Source organism: Saimiri boliviensis, chromosome 12, assembly GCF_048565385.1.
Source record: "Saimiri boliviensis isolate mSaiBol1 chromosome 12, mSaiBol1.pri, whole genome shotgun sequence".
Classification (NCBI taxonomy): Eukaryota; Metazoa; Chordata; class Mammalia; order Primates; family Cebidae; genus Saimiri; species Saimiri boliviensis.
In genome coordinates this window covers 49,375,888-49,403,659 of record NC_133460.1, presented here as the reverse complement: position 1 = coordinate 49,403,659, position 27,772 = coordinate 49,375,888, and the positions used below count along the sequence as shown (strand labels likewise).

At 44.9% G+C, this 27,772-nt stretch overlaps 2 protein-coding genes across 5 annotated transcripts in view; one reads left to right on the top strand and one right to left on the bottom strand.

Annotated features, from left to right (window-relative positions):
- Positions 1–25,370, bottom strand: part of MACROH2A2 (macroH2A.2 histone) — a 55,174-nt gene extending 29,804 nt beyond the window's left edge. For 2 of the 3 annotated variants that reach the window (XM_003928642.4, XM_074382350.1), the window contains exons 1-2: positions 25,294–25,370; positions 2,375–2,605 (exon numbers count right to left, since the gene is read on the bottom strand). In XM_003928642.4, coding sequence (XP_003928691.1) covers positions 2,375–2,546 — 172 coding nt within the window. In that variant the 5' untranslated portion in view covers positions 2,547–2,605; positions 25,294–25,370. Of the gene's footprint in view, positions 1–2,374; positions 2,606–13,522; positions 14,011–25,293 lie in introns of those variants that run through there. The other variant, XM_074382349.1, reaches the window with a different exon arrangement.
- Positions 1–27,772, top strand: part of AIFM2 (AIF family member 2) — a 194,078-nt gene that overhangs the window by 50,377 nt on the left and 115,929 nt on the right. The window contains exon 9 of one of the 2 annotated variants that reach the window (XR_012512840.1): positions 22,720–22,897. The gene's annotated coding sequence lies outside the window, so the exon portion shown is untranslated. Of the gene's footprint in view, positions 1–22,719; positions 22,964–27,772 lie in introns of those variants that run through there. The other variant, XM_010339304.3, reaches the window with a different exon arrangement.

Genomic DNA, 27,772 nt, shown 5'->3' with positions numbered 1-27,772 from the left:
AGGCTAACAGAGATGCCAGGGATTCCAAAGGCCAGATTTTGTATATGCACTGGTTTAGACTTTGCCAAATGGAGGCACAACAAGTACTTAATTATTTTCATCACACCAACATTAGGGCGGCATAGTGCAGCCAAACTGTGTGGCTCGAGGTTGAGGGCCCTAGGGCAGTCCTAGCTCCTCATCTGGAAGCTGTGGGATCTTTGAGGGACTCAATGTCTTCCAGTCTCAGTGGGGGACACACACCTAACAGGTTGTTTTGAAGCTTCATAAACCCTTCTCAAAGTCTGTTCTCTCCCTCCCTCAGCTGGGAGGTTTTCCCGTCAGCTTCCTCGGCCTCACTCCAGACTCGGTGAGTCAGACCCTTTGAGAGTGTATCTGGGAACTTGCATTTTATTTTATTTTTTTTTATTTTTTGAGTCTAGTTCTGTTGCTCAGGGTGGAGTGCAGTGGTGTGGTCTTGGCTCACTGCAACCTCCACCTCCTGGGTTCAAGTGATTTTCCTGCCTCAGCCTCCCAAGTTGCTGGGATTACAGGTGCGTGCCTGGCTAACTTTCGTATTTTTAGTAGAGATGGGATGTCACCATATTGGCCAAGCTGGTCTCAAACTCCTGACTTCAGGTGATCCACCTGCCTCAGCTTCCCAACGTGCTGGGATTACAAGGGTGAGCCACCACACCTGATGGGAACTTACATTTTAAACAAGCATTCCCCATATCTTTTGGCTTGAGGCTAAAAGACCAGCTACAATCTTGCTATTCATTGTCTGGTCCCTGGACCAGCAGCATTAGCATCACCTGGGAGCTTGAGGTATGCAGTCTCAGGTCCCACCCTGTCCTTGTCAACAAGATGCCTGGGTGACCCCACTTTGAAAAGCATGATTTTCAGAGCCCTCCAGCTCTCCCCAACCTCCTAAAGGAGTGAAGGACTTTTAGCTCAGGAGCAAGCTTTCATTTCATAAGAGGAAGGCTCCCGATGCAGAGGTATGCCTGATGGAAGCTTTGAGGGATATTTCACCAATCAATGCTGGTTGGTGAACAATAGGAACTAAGAGGGCAGAGCAGGACTGAGCATCTAAAGAGGAAGAACCAGCAGAAAAGAGGAAGCTGGGGATGGGGATAGAAGAGAGGACCAGCCCTGCCACAGCCCAGGGGATTTCATGAGTGAGGCTCGCCTCCCCAGTGTTAGACAGTTTGGGGAGGTTTGCTTTTTAACCTGGCAGAATTCCCAAGGGACTTAACCTTGATGTCTAGACCTCTGAGCAAAGTCAGAGACATTGTGGCTTGTGGCTATTACCCAACAAGGGACTAAATCACACTTATTGTGTAAATACATACATTTGAGATGGAGTCTCACTCCCGTTGCCCAGGCTGGAGTGCAATGGCACGATCTCGGCTCACCACAACCTCTGCCTCCCGGATTCAAGTGATTGTCCTGCCTCAGCCTCCTGAGTAGCTGGGATTACAGGGATGCGCCACCACACCCGACTAATTTTGTATTTTTAGTAGAGACGGGGTTTCTCCATGTTGGTCAGGCTGGTCTTGAACTCCCAATCTCAGGTGATCTGCCCGCCTCAGCCTCCCAAAGTGCTGAGATTACAGGGGTGAGCCACCATGCCCGGCTCTGTGTGTGTGTGTGTGTGTGTGTGTATTTTATTTACAAATATTTCTGAAAAGCACCCCTGATATTGTAAAGTTTGGTTTTTGTTCATGACATAAGAGAACAACAAAAAAGCTAAAGAGAAAGTTCCCAAGAGAAAGAATACACACAGCCAAATCTCATTTTCCAGTAAAAAATTAACAACAAATGTGGGAACCTATTTTCTATGCACCCTGTTAGATGAGAATCACCTCAGTGAAGGCGAGAAAAATTAGAACATTACGTCGGCTTCATGGCAGCACCCGAAGATGCTTTTGATGATCAGATAAATGTTATTTATGGACACTGAGTCCTAGTTTAAATATACCAGGAAAACTGATGTTTAATGAGCAATTTGGTGTAAAAAGACTCCCTTTTACAAAATGACTGTCAACTCCCCCATTCTCCCTGCAGTTTCTTTTCTTCAGGAGCTTGGATATTTATATATTGCATTTGCTTAAAGCAAGACATCTTTCGCAGCACTGGCGTAGGAGAGCCATGAGCCACTTACTTGATTGCGGGTTCCTTCCCTTCCATGCTGATCATCTGTCCTTCCTATGCCCTCTTCTCTCCCCTAAAGCCTGCAGAAGTTGATTTTAGCCAAGCAGGCCAGTTGCAACCCTGTCACTACCCACAGTAGCCTTGAGCAATTCGGAACATCCCTCCCCAGCCTGCGAGGAGGACCCAGGGGAGAGTGGAAACCCGGGAGCAGGCAGTTACCTCTGCGTGTCCCCATTACCTGCCAGGTACTCAATGACTGCTGCCATGTAGACAGGGGCACCCACGCTGATCCGGTACTTGAACGTCCCTTTCTTCAGATAACGCATCAGCCTCCCCACTGGAAAGATGACACCTGCCCTGGCTGAACGGGACAGCTTGGACATTTTCTTCTTCCCGCTCCGGCCCGACATCTTGCCTCAGTTTCCCTCTCAGCTTGCTGACACAGTGGCCTCCCGGCACTAATATAATGCTGAAAAGGAAAAAAGGAAAGAAGAGAGTTGAGGAAGGGTAGTTGGCAAACACCTTGGGCACAGCGGCATGGCCCTTGGGCACCACTGTGGCACCTCTGACTGCCTCAGGGAGGCGGCTGAAACCTGGCTGCTACTGTAGGTGCAAGAGGCATGGAGTTAGGCCTGGGGTCTCTGAAGGGCATGGGCAAGCCCACCCACAAACATCCCTGCCTCACCAAGGCAGCCCGACCTCACGAGGAGAGGCCACAGAAAACTGCCACTGAATAGAGAGCTCTCGGTCCTGTGGTCAGCTGAACAGTGATTCCCAAAGAGGTCCATTTCCTCATCCCCAGAACCTGTGAATGTTATGTTATGTGACAGAGGCTTTGCAGATGGAAGTAAGCTAAGGGTCTTGAGATGGGGAGATTATCTCGGATAATCTGGTTGGGCCTAACGTAATTGCCAGGGTCCTTAGAAGAGGGATGCAGGGGGTCAGAGTGAGCAGTAAGAGATGTGAGAACAGAGGGAAGAGGATTTTCCCCTCAAAGCTGCCAGAAGGAATTGGTCCTGCTGATACCTTCACGTTAGCCCAGTAAGACTGATTTTGCACTTCCGACCCTGAACTAGAAGGGACTAAATTTGTATTGTTTTAAATCACTAAGTTTGGGGTAATTTGTTCCAGCAACAACAAGAAAACTATTATAATTCCTCTTGGCCTATATGACTTTGCCCATTATAAAGACATACCTGAGACTGAGCAACTTATAAAGAAAAAGAGTTTAATGGACCCACAGTTCCATGTGGCTGGGAAGACCTCACAATCATGGCGGAAAGTAAAAGGCACGTCTTACATTGGTACCAGGCAAGAGAGAGAATGAGACCCAAGCGAGGGGAGACCCCTTATAAAACCATCAAATCTCGTGAGACTTATTCACTACCACAAGAACGGTATGGGGGAAACTGCCCCTGTGGTTCAGTGATCTCCCATGGGGTCCCTCCCACAACATGTGGGAATTATGGGAGCAACAGTTGAAGATGAGCTTTGGGTGGGGGTACAGGCAAATCATATCAGTCAGGTTTGACAGACATAACTGAGAGCCGATGTATATTTCTCAGATACTTTTCTAACTCCTGCAATAATGTAGCACTCTTAGAAATGGAAACGGGCCAGAAGAGGCAGTTTTACTGAATATGCGTGGCATGCAAACATAGCAGATGAAAAGCCAGAGTGCTGCCTGAGTTTCTGTTCATTGGAATGGGGAATCCAGGCTGATTTTGGGGAGAAACTTCAGAGTCTGTACAAAGAGGTGAATTCAGCACAAGGAACTGAGAGACAAACATTCACTGTTGCTTAAGGAAGCTATCTTGTGTGTGAAGATAAAATAATTACAGATTCCTGGACAGAGTCTTTGTAAGCCCACCCACAGTCTAGAAAATTGTAGTAGAATTTGGGTGGGCTTGATCTGTTGGTTGACAAGAGTATTGTAACTGACAAATGGAATATAATCTTTAGTAAGTAAAAGCAAATTACAAGGGAGAAACGGTCAAGAGCAAAAAAGCAAAGAAAAGGAAAAAGACATTTTCTAGGAAATGTATTAATATATCAAAGGTCCCTTCCTCAAGAGCAATGGCAGTCTCGGGGGCCATTTCCTCTGGAGATGAAAAATGAGAAAGTCAGAAACAGATTGAAACTGGTTCTATCTGTTGATCCTGGTTAGGTCATCATACCAACAGGCGAGATGTATAGGAAAGGAAGGCCCACGAAACTCACTAAAAATATGATGGAAGAAGGTGCTAAATGAATGCTTGGCTAATATGAAATAGACATAAACCAGGATTTACTTAATGAACAGATTTTACTGAACTGATTTCAATTTTCTAAAGCATCTGATAACTCCATTACGACCAAGGAGACTATAACAAGCTCTGAAATTAGCAACAAACCCCCTTTTCAACAGCCACCTATCCCTGAGGTGAATGAGTCAAGTTGGGGCATTTTATTATATACTTCATATACATTATTTAAAATGCTCAAATGTACTTACTGCTCTCTACTCCCCTATTTTATATTTTATATGTCATTTTGCCATCAAAGGATGTAGCTATTCATCAGTTAGGTACAAGCAAAGATGAGAAAAGTGCCTTAGACTATTATCTTTTTGACAGCAAGGTAGAAGGATCAGATCCATGTTGTTTTATCATGTTTCTTCATCTGGAAGAAACAAGGTCTCCCACATTTGCTGTGCTGCTGCTGTCTGTGGCTGCTCACTCTCATACCTCCACTTGCAGAGGTTTTGTCTTTGAGGAAGCAAGCAACTATGTGTTAGGTAAATGTATGGAGCGCCTGCTGTTAGTCAGCACTGTAGCAGGAAAGGGGGAAGAGACAGCAATGCTAAGTGGTTCCTGTCCTCACACAGCACGTGTTTGCTAGCTGGGTTGGGGTGCTCTAAATGGAGGTGGCTCTTGCTATAGTGGAAGGAGCCCAGGACTGGGGAACTGAAGTTCTGAGCATAGCTCCACTTCTACATAACTACTGTCAGGCACCCCACAATGACTGCACATATGATGGTGGTCCCGTAAGGTCCTAATGGAGCTGGAAAATTCCTATGACTTACTGACATCTTTTTTTTTTTTTTTTTTTTTGAGATAGTGTCTTGCTCTGTTCCCCAGGCTGGTGTGCAGAGGTGCGATCTCGGCTCACTGCAACCTCCGCCTCCCGGGTTCAAGCGATTCTCCTGCCTCACCTTCCGCGTAGGTGGGACTATAGAGGGGCACCACCACACCTGGCTATTTTTTATATTTTTACTAGAGATGAGGTTTCACTATGTTAGCCAGGCTGGTCTTGAACTCCTGACCTCACGTGATCCACCATCCTTAGCCTCCCAAAGTGCTGGGATTACAGGTGTGAGCCACTGCACCTGGACAACCTCGTGACATCTTAATGGCGTAGCACAATGCCTTACTCATGTGTTTGTGGTGGCACTGATGTAAACAAACCTGGGCTGCCCGTCATATAAAAAAAGTTTAGCACACATAATTATGTACGGTACATAATACTTGATGACAAATGACTATGTTACTGGTACTCTTTCTACTTATTTAAAACAAAGTTATCGTAAATCAGTCTCAAATGGGTCTTTCAGGAGGTATTCCAGAAGGAGGCATTATTATTACAGGAGACGACAGCTCCGTGGGTGTTACTGTCCCTAAATGCTTTTCAGTGGACAAGACGTGAAGGTGGAAGACAGTGTTATTGATGACCCTGACTCTTTGTAGGCCTAGGCTAATGTTTGTGTGTTTTATTTTTTTTTTAATCAAAAGTTAAAATTTTTTTAACAGAAAAGTGGTTATAGAGTAAGGCTATAAAGAAGGAAAATATGTGTAGCTGTACAGTGCATTTGTGCTTTAAGCTAAGTGTTATTACAAAAGAGTCAAAACGTTTGTAAAGTTTAAAAAGTTTATAAAGTTAAAAAATTACAGTGAGCTAAGGTTAATTTATTATTCAAGAAAAATACTCTCTTTTAGTGTAGCTGGCCGAGCATGGTGGCTCATGCCTGTAATCTCAGCACTTTGGGAGGCTGAGGCAGGCAGATCATGAGGTCAGGAGTTTGAGACCAGCCTGGCCAACATGGTGACACCCAGTCTCTAATAAAAATACAAAGATTAGGTGGGTATGGTGGCAGGTGCCTGTAATCCCTGCTACTTGGGAGGCTGAGGCAGGAGAATCGTTTGAAACCAGGAGGTGGAGATTGCAGTGAGCTGAGATCACGCCATTGTACTCCAGCCTGGGTGACGGGGCAAAACTCCATCTCAAAAAAAAAAAATATTAGTGTAGCTTACATGTACAGTGTTTATAAAGTCTATAGTAGTGTACAATAATGTCCCAGGCCATCACATTCACTTACCACTCACTCACTGACTCACCCAGAGTACTTCTAGACTTGCAAGCTCTATTCATAGCAAGGGACCTATACATGTGTACTACTGTTTACATTTTCTACTGTATTTTGCTGTGCCTTTTCTAAGTTTAGAGACACAAAAACTTACCATTGTGTTACCATTGCCTGCAGTATTCAGTACAGTAACGTGTTGAGCAGGTTTGCAGCCCAGAAGCACCAGGTCATATGATCATAGCCCAGGTGTGCAGGAGGCTGCGCCATCTAGGTTTCTAGCATTCCATTCTATGCTGTTTGCACAGTGACAAAATCACCTAATGATGCATTTCTCAGAATGTATCCCTGTCGTTAAGTGATGCGTGACTGTAGTTATGTGAGCTTCACATGTATTTGTTTGGGCCTCAGTGGCCTCATCTGTAAAACAGGGGAGGTTGCTAACATCCTTAAAGCCATTCTGCTCTTAAACCACCTGATTTTTCTGACAGGCCCTTTTCCGTGATTTTGGTAGAGAAGCTTACGCTCTTTAAGCAGTCAGTTCTAAAGACTTAAGAGTCTACGAAGGCTCATAAAGGCACATTAGTGACCCTCCTAAGCCAATTATGTGCTTTTCTCAGTTAATGGTAAGTGGGATTGGAGGATGGTTAGAAAGTCTGGTTGTCAAGAAAACCACCCAAAAAGCCCATCACAGGGTGGACGTGCTCTGTGAATAGGGTGTATGCTGGCTGGTCTTAATTTCTCCCTACCATGTTTCCACCAGAGAATGCTACATGAAGTACAAACACAAGGGCAGGGACACCCCCTGCGTATACACACACACACACACACACACACACACACACACACACATACACATATCCCCACATACACATACTTTTCTCAAACAAAACAGCCAGAGAATGACTAGGTGTGCATGATAAACCCACCTGAGGACTTTCCCACTATTAGCCAAGAGAAGTCACAAATTAGCCTAAAAATTGGAAATTAGGACTAGGAGTAGAAGAAAATCAAGTGACTTAAGGGGATAGATGCCTCAAACATTCATGAAGAGGCTGGGCATGGTGGCTCATGCCTGTAATCCCTGCACTTTGGGAGGCCAAGGCGGGTGGATCACCTGAGGTCAGGAGTGAGAGACAGGCCTGGCCAACATGATGAAACCCTGTCTCTACGAAAAATACAAAAAATTAACCTGGCATGGTGGTGGGTACCTGTAACCTCAGGTACTCTGGAGGCTGAGGCAGGAGAATTGCTTGAACCCAGGAGGCGGAGGTTGCAGTGAGTCAAGATCGGGCCACTGCACTCCAGCCTGGGCAATAAGAGCAAAACGCTCCATCTCAAACACACACACACACCACTCAAGAAGATAAATAGCCAAGTAAGGAAAATCAAAGTAGGAACAAGTAGAGAAACATACCAGCTACACATTGTAAAAAAAAGTACTTAAATGTAAGAATCATCCCGAACATGGTACTTGATAACAAGATTTTTTCTCTGTGGCTTCCAGACTTTCCTCTAGGTGAGGGCCTTAGAGGAAATCCCCTGGGTGGGGGCGCAGCTCCTTCTGAAGTCTAAGTGTGAGATGAATTGACTTATACATGTGCCTTTAGCAGGACTGGAGGGTTCTCCCTGCCTGCCAAACCCATCTTTTTAGGTCTTGTGTGGGGTTTAAGCAGCCAGGCACCTTCTCCCAGGCCCTCCTGGGGGGCTCAAGGCTGTGAGGCCCCTGTACACTGACAGCAGGAATCAGACCACATCCAGGAATCCCTAGGGGAAGCAAGGAGGGGCCGATGGAGCTCCATCTACCAGAGCCCACCCACGGCAGGGAGTGCTGAGCCTCTGGGACCACTCCAGAGAAGACACTGCTTTCTAAAGACCACTTCTCCCCTAAGCCTGTGCTGGATTCTGCCTGGCGTTACGATAAATTATAACCCTGAACTTCCTTCTTGCCACCCTTTCCTCCAACTCTATTCTGTCTTGGGAAGTCAGTAGTCAAAAACTTGAATGGGTTTTTATCCACGTCCTGGGAATTTGAGTGTCCGATGTAGGTCTACAGTCTAAAGAGAAAAGAATTATTGCAAGGTGAAAATCTGTTTCCTTCAGACTAGTACTTAAATGTTTACATTTATTTGCCTCTGCTCTAAGATAATTTTGCTCTGATTAGGCAAAGCTTAAGGACTACGATACACTATGTTCACACGTTTGGGGAGAGAATATGGCTGGACTCGGCTCTTGGTGTGCTCAGACACACCGTGTGGGCGCCCCCTGGAGGCCACGCGGCTCTGCTCGGGGTTGGGGGGGGGGGGCCGTCCTCCCAGATGCACGTGGGATATAGAGAAAACCAGGCACCCTGTACCTGCGATGCACCTGTCCTTTCATAGCGGAAAGATCAAGGTATATACAGTCTCATAATGACTGGCAGGGTGGATCAGAGCATTTTAAGCACGTTAACGGTGGGAAACAGAGAGGCAAAACTCCAGACTCAAAGAAGAAGAGGGAGAATACAGGGCTCCTGCTTGTCCACCCCCACAACCCCCCCCCAGGAGAGGAGCAGCTGGAAGCACATTGCTGGTATTGTGTGCTGGGGAAGAGGGCGTATTCAGACTCTGTTGTTTCAGGATTTATTTTCAGGTTTGGCTTTTAAGCCCATCATAACACCAACAGGTTAGATTTTATAGATGACACCGGGTAAATATGAAATTGCAGCCTTGACTCAGACATGAGCAATAAACTCACACCAGACTATTCAAATCACTACCGTATTTCACTGATTTTATGATGCACTTTTATTTTTTAACATTTCACTGTCTCTAGAAGTCAATATGTATCTTGCAATCGATACCATCATAGATTCAATGTAAGATAGTATTTATGGAGCGTTTATTATTGAACAAGAAACTACATTAGATGTTAAATTTACATGACCCTTGTCCTATAATATTTTCCTATGAAATTGCCTGACAGACCAAAACGAAGTTTCAAATAGATGTTAGAGCCATGGTTCCCAAACTGTGCACCAGGGTACACTGGGGCAATCAGCAAAGCCACAGGAGCACTACAGGAAGGTTTAAACTTTCCCTTGAAAACAGCCATGAAACCCCACCACTACCAACTCCCAATGGCTTCGGTTTCAACAGTAGGGTACACTAAGTTCCTTTTGATTATACCATTTTTTTTTCTTGCAAAGCTGGATTTGTGACTTGCTGTGATTAACAGCAAGTGTTGGGTGAAAGTAAATACAGAACAGAAAATGAGGGTGTCCAATCTGACTCCAAGCCTGAGTACCTGTGCAGTGCCCAACAGCTGTGCACATCCTACTTGTAATTCATTGCAGTTATTTAAGAATAGAATAAAAATACCTTTTTTTTTCTTTTAATTCATATGTATTATTTTCCCAAACGGCTAGTACAATGTTAGAACATGAATACGTATTAAGTTGTTTGGGTCTAAGCACTTCATAAATGGAACAGGCGGGCATTTCCTCTGCCCTAATGGTATCAAGAACACGCTGGAGACCCTAAGAACTCTGAGCAAGTGAGGGAATTTCTGTGTCAGGGCCCACCACCAACAAGCTGAAACCTACTTCTGTCTTCCTCAAGGTTACCCTAAAGCAAGGAAAATAAGAAAGGTGAAGAAGTTATTTAAATATTTTGAGCTTATCTTTAAATCTAAGGAATATTTGCACATAATAAGAAAAAGCGAAAAGGAATGAAAATGTATAAAACGAAAAGCAACAGTTTCTCACTCATCTGTCTCATTTATAGAGACAAGTACAGGCGACAAGTGTTAATTTCAGTTCTAGTGGCTACCTCCAAAACTCTCATGTCTATACCCCACTTGCTGATCTGTTTTCACTTCTAGACAGTCTCTACCTGTGCCGTACCCCAGCTTCCTCCTCCCTTTTCAATCGTTGACAGTTATCTTTCCAGTTTTATTTCCTCCACTGATTGCCTTGGAAACTTTAAGTAACATTGTACCCTCCGATCCCTGTTTCTCACGCCATCAACTTTGGGCATGAGCCCCCTAATCTTTCCCTGGGCCTCTCCTCCCCACATCAGCTCCCTAAGCTCTACCTCATCTTCTATACTTTCTGTTGTCCTAGTTAATAACGTTTATATTTTATTCTATAATCACAATAAAATCATCCACATTTTGACTCTGGATTTATTTTGAAAGTTAAATGCCATTTACATGGTTAAGACGTTCTAAATATTGTTCCCTGTAGTTGAGTATAGTGCTAGGATCACATTTGTAAATATTCTCGGCAGAATCAAGTGTGATGCTAGCATCACAGTTCCTTCTGGTGGTCCAGCACTGGAATCCTTGAGTCCTCATGCCAAGATGAGTTTTTTTGTTGTTGTTGTTCTGAAAACCTGATCTTCAAAATCATTCTGCATTTTCTGTGACTTCACATCTGGACCACGTCTTTCTTGCATAGCTTCCTCTCTAACCCTGAAGTTACTAATTATAGTTGATTCTCAATATATAGGCTAGTTATGTTCTACAAAGTAGCCGGAAACACAGAATTAGTAAAAACTGAAAAATTGCTCTTAGGGGAAATATAGAGTTAGGCTCCTGCAAGCCTCTGGTCACATCTCATCAACTAATCAATACTTAACCGTGTTTCATGTGTGTTTGTGTTCAGGACACCTTGTTTAATAGATAATGTTGACTCATTAACATTGAGCTCACGGCCAACAGCACTGTAACACGTGCCTGAATGAAGCTTACACATCATGGCCTTCTTGCACTTAGGAATGCTAGATATCACGTCAGCACTACACCTGGGGGCCATTCTAAACAGCAAACTCACCAAAAAACCCCCACAAACATGCAAAAACATGGCACTAAATAGGGCATGGAAAGGGCACTAGATTGTCGTATGAGCTGAAACAAGAAGGCAGTCACCTGGTGCAACCTCAGCTGGGAAGGTGTGCCTGTGGCGACTAAGGTTTTGCTGCTCTGTGCACATGCATGTCCTAGGATGACCAGGAAAGTGCCGCAAGTATTGATTTGGGGGTTCCAAATACCTTTAGCATGTAGGCGAATTCACAAATATAGAATCCACAAATAGGAATACGGACTGTATTCTTCTGTGTTGACAAAAGATATTCTTTTACCATGTCCTCAAAATCACTCAGCTTCTCAATGATACTGTTCTTTGCGGAGGCCCCATTTGCAGACGAGTTATTTTCCCAGAGAACCCTTTGCAGACGAGTTATTTTCAAAGCCCTCTGACCTCCAGCTCCAATTTGTAATGGGAGTTGTTTTTAGCCAGCGATCATCCTGGGACTGGCCTTGCTGGGACCTATCCTCTCTGTTCATCCTTGGCCCTATGACTTCCTCTTTCTTGGTTTTTTCCTTTGTTTTGTTGGTATCCACCTGATGTAATCCTTCAAAAACAGGGACAGGGAAGTAAACTTTCTTTCTTAGTAAACTCTTTCTTTCCCTTTCTTTTTCTTTCTCTGTTCCTTTCCTCCCTCCCTCCCTCCCTTCCTTCCTTCTTTCCTTCCTTCCTTCCTTCCTTCCCTCCTTCCCTCCCTCCCTCCCTCCCTTCCTTCCTTCCTTCCTTCCTTCCTTCCTTCCTTCCTTCCTTCCTTCCTTCCTTCCTTCCTTCCTTCCTTCCTTCCTTCCTTCTTCTCTTTGACCTCCTGGCCTGAAGCAATCCTCTACCTCAGCCTCCTGAATAGCTAGGACTACAGGTGTGTACCACACCCAGCTATTTTTTTCTTTTTGTACTTCTTTGTAGAGTTGGGTGTCTCGCTATGTTGCTCAGGCTGGTCTGGAAGTCCCGGCCTCAAGAGATCCTCCCACCTCAGCCTCCCAAAATGTTGGCATTACAGGCATGAGCCAACACATCTGGCCTAAACTTTGTTTTCTTACACAAACAGAACTACCTTATTTGAGTGATCTTTAGGTTATCGTTTAGTGGGGGATTATCATTTTTAGTGTCAAAATCATTTTGCTTCAGTATTTTGAAGTCACTGCCAAGGCCCCCTTCACCCTGCTCAGCATTTGGCAATAAGTTGGTTCAACCTCAAAACTTATGGTTTTTATAACATGGAATATTTTTTTCTATTATGTATTTGATTATCCCTCCCCACTTAGCCCACTGCCAACTTCTTTATTTCTCCCAATACTCCCTTTATTTGTCTCTTACTGTAAACCAGGTATTAGGTCTCCTGGATTAATAGTCCAACTCTCTTATTTTTTTCTTCAGTCTTTATCTAATTTTGGTAATCATATTTTTCATTTCCAAGAGCTCTTTTTTGTTCTCCAATTATTCCTTTTTTTATAGCATTCTGTTCTCTTATGAATGCACCATACCTTCAAATCTCTCTGAAACTAATTATAATATATTAAATGTATCTTCTGTTCTCTAAATTGTTTTATCAGGCAATTGTTCTATTTATTGATTAGTTGATTTTCATCTTTCCCTTTCATGTTGGCTTTTCTTAAATGTCTGGTGATCTTTGGTTATGCATTTGTATTTAAGATTGAAAGACAAGGCTGGGCGCGGTGGCTCATGCCTGCAATTCCAGAACTTTGGGAGGCCAAGGTGGGCAGATCACTTGAGGTAAGGAGTTTAGACTAGCTGGGCCAAATGGTGAAACCCAGTCTCACTAAAATTACAAAAATTAATAGAACTTGGTGGCCTGTAATCCCAGCTACTTGGGAGGCTGAGGCAGGATAATTGCTTGAACCTGGGAGGCGGAGGTTGCAGTGAGCCAAGATTGTGCCACTGCAATGATCTTTTTTCAAGTACTCCAGCCTGGGCAACAAAGTGAGACTCCGTCTCAAAAAAAAAAAAAAAAAAAAAAAAAAGAAGGACAAGGTTGAGATTATAGGCAGATAGAAGAGCTTTCTTCAACCATTGTTTGGTAGGCATGCTTCCTGTTTGGGACCTCTGGGTGTGTGTGCAGGGCATGCCAATTAGCAGGTGTGGCTTTAGGGTGTCCAGTTAGGAACCAGTTAGTTGCATTAGTTAATTTTCACGCTGCTGATCCACCCGAAACAGGGAAAAAAAAGAGGCTTCATTGCACTTACAGTTCCACATGGCTAGGGAGGCCTCAGAATTACGGTGGGAGGTAAAAGACACATCTTACGTGGCAGCAGCAAGAGAAAAATGAGAGCAAGCAGAAGCAGAAACCCTCAGGTCTCGTGAGACGTAGTCACTATTACGGGAATAGCACAGGAAATTCCAGCCCCTATGATTCAGTCACCTCCCCCTGGGTCCCTCCCACAACATGTGGAATTCTGGGTGATACAATTCATGTTGTTGGGGACACAGCTGATATAAAGCTATATCAGCAGGCATAGCTTTAGGGTGTCTAATTAGGAACTGAGAACCCCCAAATGTCAGAATGAGGGGGGAACTTTATTTTGTGGGTGATCTCCATCCTAGAAATTCTACATATACCTTGTGGTTTTTAAAGTTTTATATTTTTTAAGACGAAGTTTGCTCTTGTTGCCCAGGCTGGAGTACAGTGGCTGATCTCAGCTCACTGCAACCTCTGTCCCCCCAACCCCCCTGGCCCTGTGTAAGTAAGTGATTCTCCTGCCTCAGCCTCCCAAGTAGCTGGGACTACAGGGGCCTGCCACCACACCTGGCTAATTTTTGTATTTTGGTAGAGATGGGGTTTTGCCATGTTGGCCAGGTTGGTCTTGAACTCCTGACCTCAGGTGATCTGCCGGCCTGGGCCTCCCAAAGTGCTGGGATTACAGACATGAGCCACCTGGCAGGTTTCTTGTAGTTGTTTTATTGCTTTAGAGAACTCTCAGATTGTTAGTTTACGGGCTAAACACCAAATTGCTGGGAACTCTTCCAGTAGTATAGGAGGGAGAAAGGACAAGTGAGTCCCCGCTTCTCACCCTCCCCACCTTCCCTGCAGTTCCCTCTTGCTCTTGCTCTCAGTTGTGGCTTCCCCTGTGACGTACATGTGCTCTGCTGCACTTTCAGTCTTCTGGAAATTTCTTGAAATCTCCCATCTGCTGACGGCTACCACCAGCAGCCCCTGGCCCTCTGTTATTGTTTATTTGTACTTCTTTCCCATCATTTCTGTGGCTCTGGAGAGGAGGGGGTTGATGGAAAGCATTTGTGCTCAGTCCATCATTTTGAACTGGAAACTGAAAACGTCATTTTAACAAACCTCATTTATGGATCAGCCTAGAAATGAGTGTGCTGCGGACGAGAAATAGCTCAACTGTTTTATAATTGAGTAATAATGTCAGTTAAAAAGTTAAGATCACCTTCATCACCAAGTGAGTCACTGAAAACTGAGATAATTGAAGAATGCAAAATTTTGCCTCAAGAGATGATAAAGAGTCCTTAATAAAATAGAATCCAACTCAGTGTGTCTGTATTTGCACACAATTGCAGCATGTGAGATTCCCATAAACAATATTTAAAATTAAACTGTGATCCCAGGGGGAGCAGAGGAAAGACAGGAGACCCCTTAGCACGTGCCCTTATTGAATGAGTTGGTTTTGGTGAGAAACAGGAAACTCTACTTAACACCCTATGGCCTTCATCAAAAGACAACATAGTCTGGTTTCTTTAAACCAATAGTTTCTTTTTATTCAAATAACTTCTTTTTCAAATATAAAGAGCTGATAACCAGTGAGCTATATTTTACAACTCAACTTCTCAACATTTTAATGTTTTTGTGAACCGAGGAGGGCTGCAACCAACCCTCGGCCAGCCAGCAAGGTGAGGTGGGCCGTTAGACGCCTCCAGCGTCCTGATTTTTTATTTTAATTTTTTTGTTTCTGCTAATTTTTTTATTTGGTTACATGAGTAAGTTCTTTAGCGGTGATTTGTGAGATTTTGGTGCACTGAACCTGATTTGTAGTTTTTTATCCCTCAGCCCCTTCCCACCTTTCCCGTGAGCCCCCAGAGTCTATGTTGTCATTCTGATGCCTTTACACCTTCACAACTTAGCCCCCGCTTATGAGTGAGAACATACAACAGCATCCTGACTTAAATGGCCATTTTTTCCTACAGTCAAGCTTCTGCAAGGAGCCTTTTGAAAAGAGAGCGCAGTCAGTAATTTGAGGATTGAGAGCTGTAATTACAGGCCAGGGTGTCACAGGTGGGGTTTGGTCTTACCAATGAATCACCTTGACAAAGGATCTAGAATCACAAGACAGCTTACTTTAAAGCACTCTTGCGGATCATTCTCTTCAGAAGTATGCAAATCAAAATGCTTTCATCATACATTATTTTAAATCTAGAAATAAGAGACCTTAGAGCTTTTTAATGATGGAATTGAAATTTAAAAAAAAATTTAAACATTGTTTTCATGAACATGAAATTCACAGTGTCATCCCTAATGGACTCGTGTACTGTTTTAAAATTGCTGAAATTTATTCAATTTATTCATTTTTATCCCTGTATTGTGCTTCAGAATATTTTATATTGTAAATATTTATGAAAAGTGATGGAGACTCTGCAGTGAAGCATCTTTACTCTGTCAGTTCAGAATAATCCTTTGGGAGAATAAATTGAGATGAAATAAAACAAAACTAGGTAGGAAATGAGGGGATTCAATATAAATATATTAACTATACATAGAAATATATTTTAAAGGGTATGAACAAAATCTTAGCTTCCCACCTAATAGAGTTTGACTGTATTTTGGTGTGTTACCCTAAGTACTGTATTAAAATAATAATAGTTTGTTAGCATTATTTGGTAGCTGTAAAAACCATTTTCAGTAATACAAGCTAAATCACTGGGTCTATTACACTTCCATTTATGAACTCCAAGGGCAAATCATTATTGTATAAGTAATACTTTCCAAACCATTTTCTTTCAAGGCCACCTTTAAGTGAATGAGAATAGTCAATAATTTTATCGTCCTATATGTTAAAGCACATTAACAATTTATAGTGTAAAGGGCTATATCAAATGCAGCTTCATCAAAATGACATGCCGATCAAATTAACCAAATTAACCAACCATGAATGATAGAACCAAGCATTCATCCAATTTATTTAAATTATGCTATTGGATAACAAATCATTCCCTTTTAGAAAAGTATTTCAAGTCTCGTCGTGGAGCGGGAAGTATGACTGCAGGCACATTCTTTGTGATTCAGAGGCAGAGCGCGGGTGGTCACTCTAGAGGAGTGGGGACAAGGGGTGGCGGCATTTATGGGGCCGATTTAGGATAGCTGTTGCTACTGCAGGATACTGAGACATGTTAACATGCTTTGTTGTCTCTGCTGAACTTGAGCTATGGTTGTTTTAAAAGCAGAAGCTGTTGATCTATACCGTAGGTTGTTGCTTTATTATTAGCCTTATGCCGTTTTCTAATATAAATATGTTTGGCCACCTGTGGTGCTTGGATGAGATATGAATAAACATAATTGCAGTTTTCTTTGACTCTGGGTTAGCAATGCATTCCTGAAGAAAACCAACCAGAAAATGAACAGTTTGCCTTCCCGAATGTGTTCATTCACAGAAAACGAAACAAAAACCCCAGCAGTGGGTCCAGCCTGGTCTTTTCTTGTCTTTTTGTTCTTTGAGGCCTGACAAATAGGAACAGTGCGATTCCCATCAACAATATTTAAAATTATACTGGGATCCCGGGAGGGAGGAGAGGAAAGAAAGAAAAACCCCTTAGCACATGCCCTTTGCTTTTGGGAGAAAGAATAAACTTTATGTAACATGCTGACGGCCTTCATAAAAAGGCAAGGTAGTCTGGTTTCTTTAAACCAGTATTTTCTTTTTCCTTTTCTTTCTTTTTCTTTTTTTTTTTAGACAGGGTCTCTGACACCCAGGCTGGAGTGCAGTGGCCCAATCATAGTTCACTGCAGCCTTGATCTCCTAAGATCAAATAGCCCTCCTACCTTAGCTTCCAAAAGTGCTGAGATCATAGGCATGAGCCACTGAGCCTGGCTTGACCAGTATTTTCTTTTAATTTCAATAAACTCTTTATTAAGTATAATAGTAGGAAAACTATCTTGTTTTCTGCAAATCCAACAGATCCAAATTAGTAGTGCAGTTTATGGTTATAAGCAGTGCCTTCTTTACTTCTCTGAGCAGGGCACTGGCTTTGTCTGAGCCAATACAACTTCCCAGGTGGGAGTGGGGTGTGTAGGAGCATCCGTAGGGGCTAGGTGAATGTTTCAGTACCAGAGAGCAGCTGGGCTGTATACCTTGGTGTGCCTGATCCACCAGGGGCTTCCAGAGACATCTGTGTTTGCTAAGCAACTCAGTATATCAGTGGGGCCAGTTGTCTGCTCTCAAAGCTAGAGCAACAGACTGTTCTGGAACCCCTCTTCCTCCATCCCTTCTTCTGCCTGCACCTCCCTACCCAGTTTTTCTTGCTTTCTGTCCTTTTTTCTTTTTCTTTTTTTAGACAGAGTCTTGCTCTGTCTCCCAGGCTGGAGTGCAGTGCTGTGATCTTGGCTCACTGCAACTTCCGCCTCCCTGGTTCAAGCAATTCTCCTGCCTCAGCCTCCCAAGTAGCTGGGATTACAGATGCCCACCACTGCACCCTGCTGATTTTTGTATTTTTAGTAGAGATAGGGTTTCACTATGTTGGCTAGCTGGTCTCCGACTCCTGACTTCAAGTGATCTGCCTGCCTCAGCCTCCCAAACTGCTGGGATTATAGTCGTGAGCCACCATGCCCAGCTTTGCTGTCAGTGCAGGACTGACAGCAGGTGGCTGCACTGTGGGAAAAATGGCTTGGGTCTTTTGCTGCATTTCTGTGTTCTGTGCTCTTGACAGGCAATGCTGCTTCCTGGTTATGCACGTGTGGGTCCCCTGTAGCTCCCGGTCCCAGTCCCGGTCCCAGCACGTTGTATCAGCTGCTTCAGCTAAGGGCTACCACTGGCCACACCACACCACACCATCCTCTCTGTGGGCGTAACCTGCCACTGGCCACACCACACCATCCCCTCTGTGGGTGAAACTTGCCAAAGTTTAAGTGGACATCAACGTGGTAGAATGAAAGATGCGGTGGACCATAGGGAGGGACTCTCCAGTTCGGCTGTGATTAGCTGTGGCCTGTAGGCAAATCTGAAGACCTTTTAGGGCTTTCCCTTTTGCTTGAACAAAAATTTGTAGGAGGCCAGACGTGGTGGCTCACGCCTGTAATCCCAGCACTTTGGGAGGTGGATGCGGGAGGATCACTTGAGGTCAGGAGTTTAAGACCAGCCTGGCCAACATGGTGAAACCCTGTCTCTACTAAAAATACAAAAATCAGCCCAGTGTGGTGGTGCACATCTGTAATCCCAGCTATTTAGGAGGCTGAGGCAGGAGAATCACTGAACCTGGGAGGCAGAGGCTGCAGTCAGCTGAAAACACATCACTGCACTCCAGTCTGTGCAACAGAGTGAGACTGTTTAAAAAAAAAAAAAATTTTTTTTTTTTTTTTGTTTTTTTGTAAACTCCAATGTATAAGACAGATGGAAGGGAGCTGTCCTGGCTGGAGTGGGCAGGTCCCTGGGAACTTCAACAGCTTGGTCCCCACCTTTCCTGCCTTGGGCCTCTCAGGAGTGCTGGCTTCTGTGGGGCCCCCACCTGAGAACCCTTGCACCTGCTCACCTCTGAGATCCTCTCCAACCTGTAAGATGCTCAAAATATGCCCCTTCTGAGCCGCACTTGTCACTTACATTCACAGAGATGGAGCAACCAGGAGAAATAAGTCATATCCACAGGATCTTTCCTTTGAAGTTGCTATTTCATCACACAGGATAATCATAGAAAAGAAAAACTGGACCTGAGAAAATCTGCTTGATTTTTCTATCTAGGACTGCCTTTTCTCCACCCCAAGACAATAGTCTACATTGTTTACCACGGAACAGCTGAGGTGAAAATTCAGTTTAGTGGTGATGGGGCAGGTGGGTTGGGAGGACTTAGGTCAATGATCACTTCGTTGACATTCTGCAAGAAAGCTCAGTTTGGAAGTTTACCAACCCAGTGAATTACCACCTGACCTAAACGTTTATGTGGCATATTGCATAAGTTATTGGGGTTTGCCTCTTTGTGGGCTACCACCACCGTTTAATTTTAATGGTCTTATTGAGCAGTGAAGGCAGCAATGCAAAATATAAGTTACAAAATTCTGGGTGTGTGTATATATACACACACACCGTTGTCAGTACCAGCCCAGCCAACACAGGGCCTGGGTTCCAGGGTACATTTGATTTTATCTTATGCTGCTTTTATCCTGTTGTCATAGAAATATCCCAAATTTAGGCATCTAAACTTTATCATCAGGACTGCCTTTCATATCCAGAAACAAACCCCAAATCTTTGACCAGATCACGTGTTGTAACTTTGAGTGAAGAAACGTGGTCAGTGTCTCTAACTCTTCTGACATCACCGAGTCAGCTGGAGTAAATGTCTGTACCCCGGTGGTCTGTGCATATTTCCACACACATTTCTGTCAAAGCATGAGAATTTTGACTTGAATTACTTACTCCATTCCAAGTCCAAATTGGCAATGCCAGTCAAATAAATCGGGGGAAGTATGATGGATGGTGAGATGGATAAATGAACAGTAAGGGCTTCAGAGAAACCACCAAATTTATCTTATTTAATACTTTGTGACAAGACAGTTTAAAATACAGAGTTCTGTGGCTCAGTCTCATATTCTTCCTTTCATTTGTCATGGTCGGATAACGTAATGAAACAAATAAGTTTTGAAAATAAAAATTTGCATACACAAATATTAAGCCGAATATCATCTGAGAATCACTGGGAAGCTAGCAGCTCCTTGCTCTTACCATGTGGGCATAAGGATGTAGGGCTTTGGGCTCAGGCTGCTAGGCTTGGAGTCCCTTGTGTGGTGACTTTGGGCATGTTCTTGACCCCCCTTTTTCTTTTTCCTGAGATGGGTGTAGCTATATTATAGTACCTACTTATAGGACCGCTGTCAGAATTAAATGAGTTAATGCATGTAAGGTGCTTGAACAGTACCTGGCGGGTAGTAGGCATTTAATAAGCATTAACTACTGAGATTTATTTCCACAAAAGAAGCCATTATGGAGAACTATTTTCGTGAAATGCAGTCTGACATTTTCTTGGGCATATTTCTGCCTCTTTGTCCCTCTATTTCAAAACCAACGGCTACAATTACGACAGTGCTTGAGGCTGTGTGTATGAGGAGCAGGTATAAAAGGGTAGTAATGAAAGTTTAACTCTCGGAAAACCCTGAGAGCCACCATCTGCTGAGAACCCTCATGATGGCAAATAGTTTTGCTTTTCCCAAGGCTGGGCACTTTCAGATCTCCTCGGTCTAATTTCGTATTCTCCAAATTCCATCTGCCTGGTAATTCATAGTCATTGCAATGTTGGAAATCACAGGATTTCACAAAATCATGACCTAAAACTGAAAGGGACTTGAGTGATCAATCATTTAGCACTCTCCCACCCCCCAAATATGGCTACAGCGAAGGAATGGCTTGGAAGGGAGTGTGCTCATTGAATGACTTGTCCATGGACTGTGAGACCAGACTAGAACCAGTCCCCTTACCCCAGTTGCTGCAACTGAGCTGTACTTCCGACATGCTGTGTCATGTTTTACCCCCAGATGTTTTACCCACCTAGCATTTAGTGTTAGATCACAGTCGTATTCAATAAATATTCCTTCAATAAGGGTATGAATAAATGAAACCAGCCTTAAATATTTTGTTTTAAAAAGTCCCTTTTGTGATTTTTTGGGGAAATAAATTATCCTCCCAGAGACTTATCTTTTCCTCCAATCTGATTCCCAATATACATCCCAGTGTATATTGGGGAAAAAAATTATATCTTCAAGCTTTCACTGTATTCCTTTTAAAAACATGATCTTCCAATACCATATTAGAACTCACATACTTCTCTACTGGTTTGTTTTTTTTCTTTCGTCTAAATATCTAAGATAGGCACAGACTCATGCAATAAAAAAACATTGTGAGGGTTCTTTTAGTTCGCCCTTCAGCCTGAACCTTGGCAGGGCAGGCCAGTCCGGGACTCTCAGCCTTGCAAGAGAATCTCATAATCATGTTAAAGAAAGAGGACTAGCTGGAACATAGGATCGGCATCAAGCTTCCTTCCACTAGCCTGGCTCCCTCACCCCTCTGCATCTAAATCCTGCCACATTCCTTACGAAGCCTAGCCCAACACCCTCCCTTCAAGTCCAAAACTCTCTTCTCCCTTTACAAATTGTTGTAGTAATGTTTTTGTGACTTTCATTACGTATTATCAATCACTTTTAAATTATTACTTGTATTTAGTTATCTAAGCAAGACATACATTAATTCAAATTACAGAACTTGGCTGTGCACGGTGGCACATGCCTGTAATCCCAGCACTTTGGGAGGCTGAGGTGGGCAGGTTGCCTGAGCTCAGGAGTTCAAGGCTATCCTGGCAACATGGTGAAAACCCATCTCTACTAAAATACAAAAAATAAGCCAGATGTGGTGACACAAGCCTGTAGTCCCCGCTACCGGGGAGGCTGAGGCAGGAGACAGAGGTTGCGGTGAGCTGAGACTGTGCCACTGCACTCCAGCCTGGGGAACAGAGTGAGACTCCAGTTCAACAAAACAAAACAAACAAAAAAACAAATTATAGACCTTCAAATGTTATAACAATGGTTATGGATGGGTATTAAAGATAGGGCTAAAGCCCTTCCTGACAATTCTTCTAGTTCTTATCTCTTTTAGTGGGCATCTTCTACACTTTTTCTGTCCATTTTATATGCATTTTTACTTACAGAAATTTATAATTTTATTTTGTTTTTACGTCAATAGTACCGTATAGTATGTACAGTTCTGCAGTTTGCTTTTTCATTAATAGTCTATCTTGGTGATCTTTTTCTGTTTTGATATATACAGATCTGCTTCATTCTTTTGAACTGCTGCCTAATATTCTAGAAGACAGATGTACCAGAGTTTATTTAGTCATTCCCTGTTGATGGCTGTTAGGCTGTTTTCTTCTTCAGAACGACCAAAATTGCAAGGAACATTCTTATACATGCTGAGCTCGTGTATGCCTCCTTCTTTGGGTGACATACTGAGAAATGGAATGCTGGGTCACAGAATGTGCATATTATTAATTTGAGAGTGCCAAACTGCTCTCCCAATTGGTTATATCAATTTACACATCAGTCAGCAGTATAGGAAAGTACCGGTTTTCCCACTAGCTTGCCAAAATCACTTTTTACCTTGTTTTACCTGCATGTATATTTTATCTCCTCGGCTTGGCCCATGACTCCCTCATGTTTTATTTCGTTTCTTTCCCTATCTAGAGATGTTTAAGAATTGGTGTATACTCAAGAGTCTGAGACAGGAGGATCCCTTGAACCCAGGAGTTTGAGACCAGTCTGAGCAATATAGCAAGACACCCCCATCTCAAAACAACAACAACAACAACAACAACCACAACAACAACAACAACAAAACAAACAACAAAAGAATTGGAGCTCAGTAAGTGTTTGTTGAAATGTTCTCTAACCACAAGTTTTGTTAATCTCTGTGCAACATACTTTCCATTTACCAAGACTGCATCTAACTTGGAGGCTATTTCTTAAGGTTGAAAAACATTCTTAAGAAAGTTGGCTGAATTTTTGCACATCCCTCCCCTGAACAAGTTACAGATACCTTTCATTTAAAGTTGCCTGAGATAGGTCTCACCTCCTGCTCTGCTGGCAGGAGGCAGTGAAAACAGATGTGGTTGTTTCAGACAATGGCTAGCAGGGTGTCCCACCCACTGGGAAACGGCAGACCAGAGGCGCCTTAAAAACCCTGGGAACCAGACAGAGGATGGAATGGAGAGGGAGTAGGGTCAGAGTGCTTGGGGCATTTTGGATCCAAAGAGGTAATTTCTTTTACGGAGTTTTGATTAGAAGAAACCACTAATAATGTGTAAAGTTTGACGATTAATTAATGGATCCAGGTGAGGTGTAACTATGGTAGGGTAGGAAACACGGGACAAGAGAACTGGGCATATTTTAAAAGGAAATTTGGCTACAGGAAAGAGGGACGATGAAGATGTGAATTATGCGACTCAAGAGAAAGTTTTCCGCCGCGAAGCACCTCATATATTTATATGATAATCTTAGGCTAAAATAATTCTAAAAATCACCGATGTGTTTCCAAATCTTGGAGCTCTGAACATTTAGTTCGAAAATACGAAGAGTTTGAAAACGGACTGAGAGTTATGTGTAGCTTAATTTGTGGTTCAGAATATTGCAGACGAAGGCACGTTTCTCGAGCTTAATAATGCTTTCTTTCTCTCTCACCTATTGAACCGTTTCAGTAGCAACTGTGCAGCCCAGGGAGGGGACAATTGGATTTCAAAATAAACACAAATGAGAAAAGTGAGGAAACCATTTCCCGTGGTGGATGGATCGCCCCTAGGGGATCCCGGGGTCTGTGGGACTTAGAACGGGCCCTTGTTTTGAATTCCCCTGAGCTGGACAGAGGCTGGATGGTCACTTCTGTCCCAGCGCTGCTGCGATAGGGCAACTGGCCTTATAATCAGGGCTGCGGAGCTGCGGCTCCCCACCGCGCCCCCTCAGACACGCAGGGCCCCGTGCTTTGGTTTCTCAGCCCGTTTCTTCTAGCTCCTTTCTTCCCTTCACTCATCCAGGGCTGTTGCCGAAAAACCCAGGCAAGGATCAGGCCTCAGTCAGGCCCACGGAGGCCCTTGCAGGCGACGGGAAACTCCTGGAGGAGGCTCATTTGGCCCTTGGGAACCAGTGCCCCTTTGGCCATTGTTGTAAGAAACAAAGAGGGCAGGAGCCGAGGGCGCCCCCCTGAGGAAAGGCGGGGGAGGACACCCACGGGCGATCAGGGGTGGGCTGCCGGGGCTGGGGCTGGGGTGCGCCGGGGCTGCAGGCTGGGAGCCGGGGGAGGGAGACAGGGCTGGTCCCCACCCGCCGCGCCCCGCCAGCAAGACGCACGGCGCCTGGATCCCGGCAGAGCCCTTTCCAGCGCCGCGGCCAGTTTACTTTTATTCCTTGTCCCTTATTTTTATCATTATTATTTTTTTCCCGCGCAAAGCAAGAGCCAGACTACCCGGGCGAGCCACGGCGGGGCCGCCATTTCCCGGTGAAAGCGCAGCGCGCGTCGGCACCGGGCGCCCCGGAAAGGGAACCGGAGGGGAGTGCCCGGCCCCGCACCCTCTTCCGCGCCGGCCCCGGGGCGCACGCCCGCCCACGGCGTCCAGCGTCCGGGTGTAGGCGCAGCAGCCCCCGGCCCTCGCCCCGCCGCCCGGCGTCCCCGGCCTGACCTTCCCCGGGCTGCCCGCCCCCGAACCCGGGTCCCTTCCCTCCGCCCGGCTGCTCCGCGCCCCCTCCATTGTCAGCCCGGAGCCACCGGCGCCCTGCCCGGGCACCCTCCGAGGGCCCCGATCGGCCCTCCCCGGGCTCCCTTGGGCCCTGCGCAGCCCCCTACCCCTCGCCCAGTGCCCCTCGGGGGCTGGGCGCCTCTCTCCTCCCGCTCCTGCGCCCCAAACTCCGCATTCCCAGAAGACCTCCGCTTCCTCCGGCTCCAGCCTCGCCCGGGGCCCGCCGCTGAGCCCAGCGTCCCTCCTTCTTCCCTCCCTCATTGCCCTCGATGCCCCCGGCCCCTAGCTGGCCGCAGGAATTTGATCACTTCTTTAGCAGCCCCCCTTTTATCTCCCAAAGAAGCAAGTTGGGCGGCTGGATTTACGAATTTGTTTTTTGCAGGAGGTGGGTCGGCTATTGGGGGTGCGCCCGCAGGGGCTCGGGGGAGAGGCAGGGGTGGTTCTCCCCGGCCCCTGCAGTGCCCCGGCGGCGCGTTTTGTTTCCAGACCCCGGAGCCCCCAAACAATAATGCCATAGCCATGGCGGGCTCACCTGGTGCTGCGCCGCCTGCTCCGGGCGCCCGGTGCCCTCTGCGCGCCCCTCCCCGGGCGCAGGTTCGGCCCGCGTGGCGCCGGTGCCGGGCAGGACTCTTTGCCTTTCTTTGGGTTCTATCTGTGCGTGTCAATGGCGGCAAGCGGCAGTTCTCTGGGCCGCGGATAGTAGCGGGGGGGAGGAGGAGGAGGGAGAAGGGATTGCTCCTTCTCCACATAACCACCTCTAGGAGGAGTCGCTCAGCCTCATCCCCCGCCAGCCCAGGCTCCGCGACGGGTCCGGGGCTTTCGGTGGGGCTTGATGAGCTATTGTCCTTCAGGAGCATTAATGGTGAAACCGCGCGGCCTCCGCGTACTTGGCCGATCTGTGGGACGCGAGGAGGGCCACTTGCTAAGATGAGGCTTTCCCCAGAGCTGGGCACAGACGCGCTGTGTTCACGATCCAGTCTCCTGTTAGCCGGATCCACCTTTGGTGGGAGAAGGTGGCGTGGGCGTTCATCTGACAGCTCTTGGGGACAGCCTTAGAAGAGGAAAGCGAAAAATGCCACCTTCTATATTTTTATGTCTTTAAATGATAACAAGTACATTAACGTTTGTGTCCACCACTGGGAAGAGAGCCTAGGGCAGCCACAGCCACGAGAACTGAGAATTTATATCCATGCCTGTAGGCTTTTTAGATATTAAGACTGATTTAGAATCCAGTGTGGCATAATATTTGGAGAGGCAGATGTATGTTTTGGTGGATGAGACTGTGTGTATGGGCATAATTTTTAATTGAGTTGCTTTACAGGGTGTTAATTTGTAATATCCCAACGGGTATTTAGATGAGCGCGAGGCTATTGTCTTCAGGACCAGTTTTTATCAGTTTCTAGAAAATGCATCTTTATGGGGGTGTGGTGGACACTAGCTGGTGTGATAATGGGGATTAGTGGTTGCTGTGTTCCTACTGGAAGCCAGTCTCGGCTTTGTATTGTGAGATGTTGGCCAGGGCCCCATGGCTGGAGGAGAGTCAAAAGAATGTGTTTATTTCAGTGGGAAATGCTAACTTGCTGTGGACCATCCAGGTTTCCTCTGATTTCTCCTTCAGTCAAAAGATTGTGAGAGGCAACATTTTGATCTCCGCCAAAAAGAGAAACCGGTGAAAACAGAATTCTCCAGCCTTGGCCAAATGGATGATTTTTAAAGCTGTTACATTTGGTAACATTGTGTATATTTGCTGCTACAAACCTGTAGCTATTTAGGCAGCGAGGACTTTGGGGTGACTGAAAGCCTCTCAGTGCCTGAGTGGGAAGAACCCATGCCCATCACCCTCTCCGTCTCTACTAGTTAATCATGGTTATTGCTGGCATTTATAGATAGCGATTTAGGTTTAGAACATGTGCGTTTTAAAGTGTGTTTGCTGAGAAATCAGCCATCTTTCTCTCTGACTTCCTCCAAACCATGCGTATATCATCAACATATAAATAAAACTCTATTTCAGTCTCATATGGCTTCTCAAACTCCTCAGGACTCAACAGTCTCTGTTTCTTGGGGCTTCCTTTACTCTTTTCCTATGCCTTTCACACCTTCTGTGTATGACCCCCTGTTCTTGTCTTGGAAGGTATTTTCCAGGTCGGATATCCAGTCAGGATAGTCCTCTTTCCCCAAGATGTATATTTAAAGGGTTTCACATGGTCCCCTGAAGCATCCCATAATGATGTCCTTTCCCATTCCTAGAGAAAGTGCCTATCTCTCTTCTTAGACATTCAGGTGTCTATTCTTCACCAGAAATAACCTTCAGGCCAACATTCAAGAGAGTTCAGGAGTTTTCTATGAGTGCTTGAAAAACACCTGTACTCTGTCATCCAGTCAGCCAAGCTGACTGAAATATAGTTGAATAATTCATCAGTAGATATTAGACTCACATTCTCCCTGTAATTTCCCAATAAAAGTGGCACATGTGGTCATTTTTATGTGAATTTTATATAACGATTCATCCTAGCATTTTGTTATGTGCTACCCTGAGAGAGGACGAGCCTAGGAAATTTACCAGTCAAGATTCTCCCATTTCATACTGGTTGGTTTCTTCAGATAGATGATGCTGTCACAACTCAGAAAATCAAGGAGGGTGTCAGCTTCATAATACTCTGGTTCTTGGAATAAAAGGGTCTTGGAATTCACATAGTCCAAACCTTTGTTGTAGGAAGAAATCTGGTACTTGGATGGGGGAAGTGACTTAGCTATGGCCATGCAGGACATTAGTGGGAGATCCTCCAATGCATGTCTAGATACCCAGTCAATGCAGCTTCCATCAATTGCAAACTTTTTAGGATGTATAGGGGACAAATATGCCACTTAATACACAGATCTAATTGAATTATATATGTTCAATACTGAACATTTAACACAAAAATTTAACACTGAGATAGTATCATATAATATTACGTAAAATTAAAATACATTTAAAATAGTCAACATGACCATAAGTTGATGAGAAATCT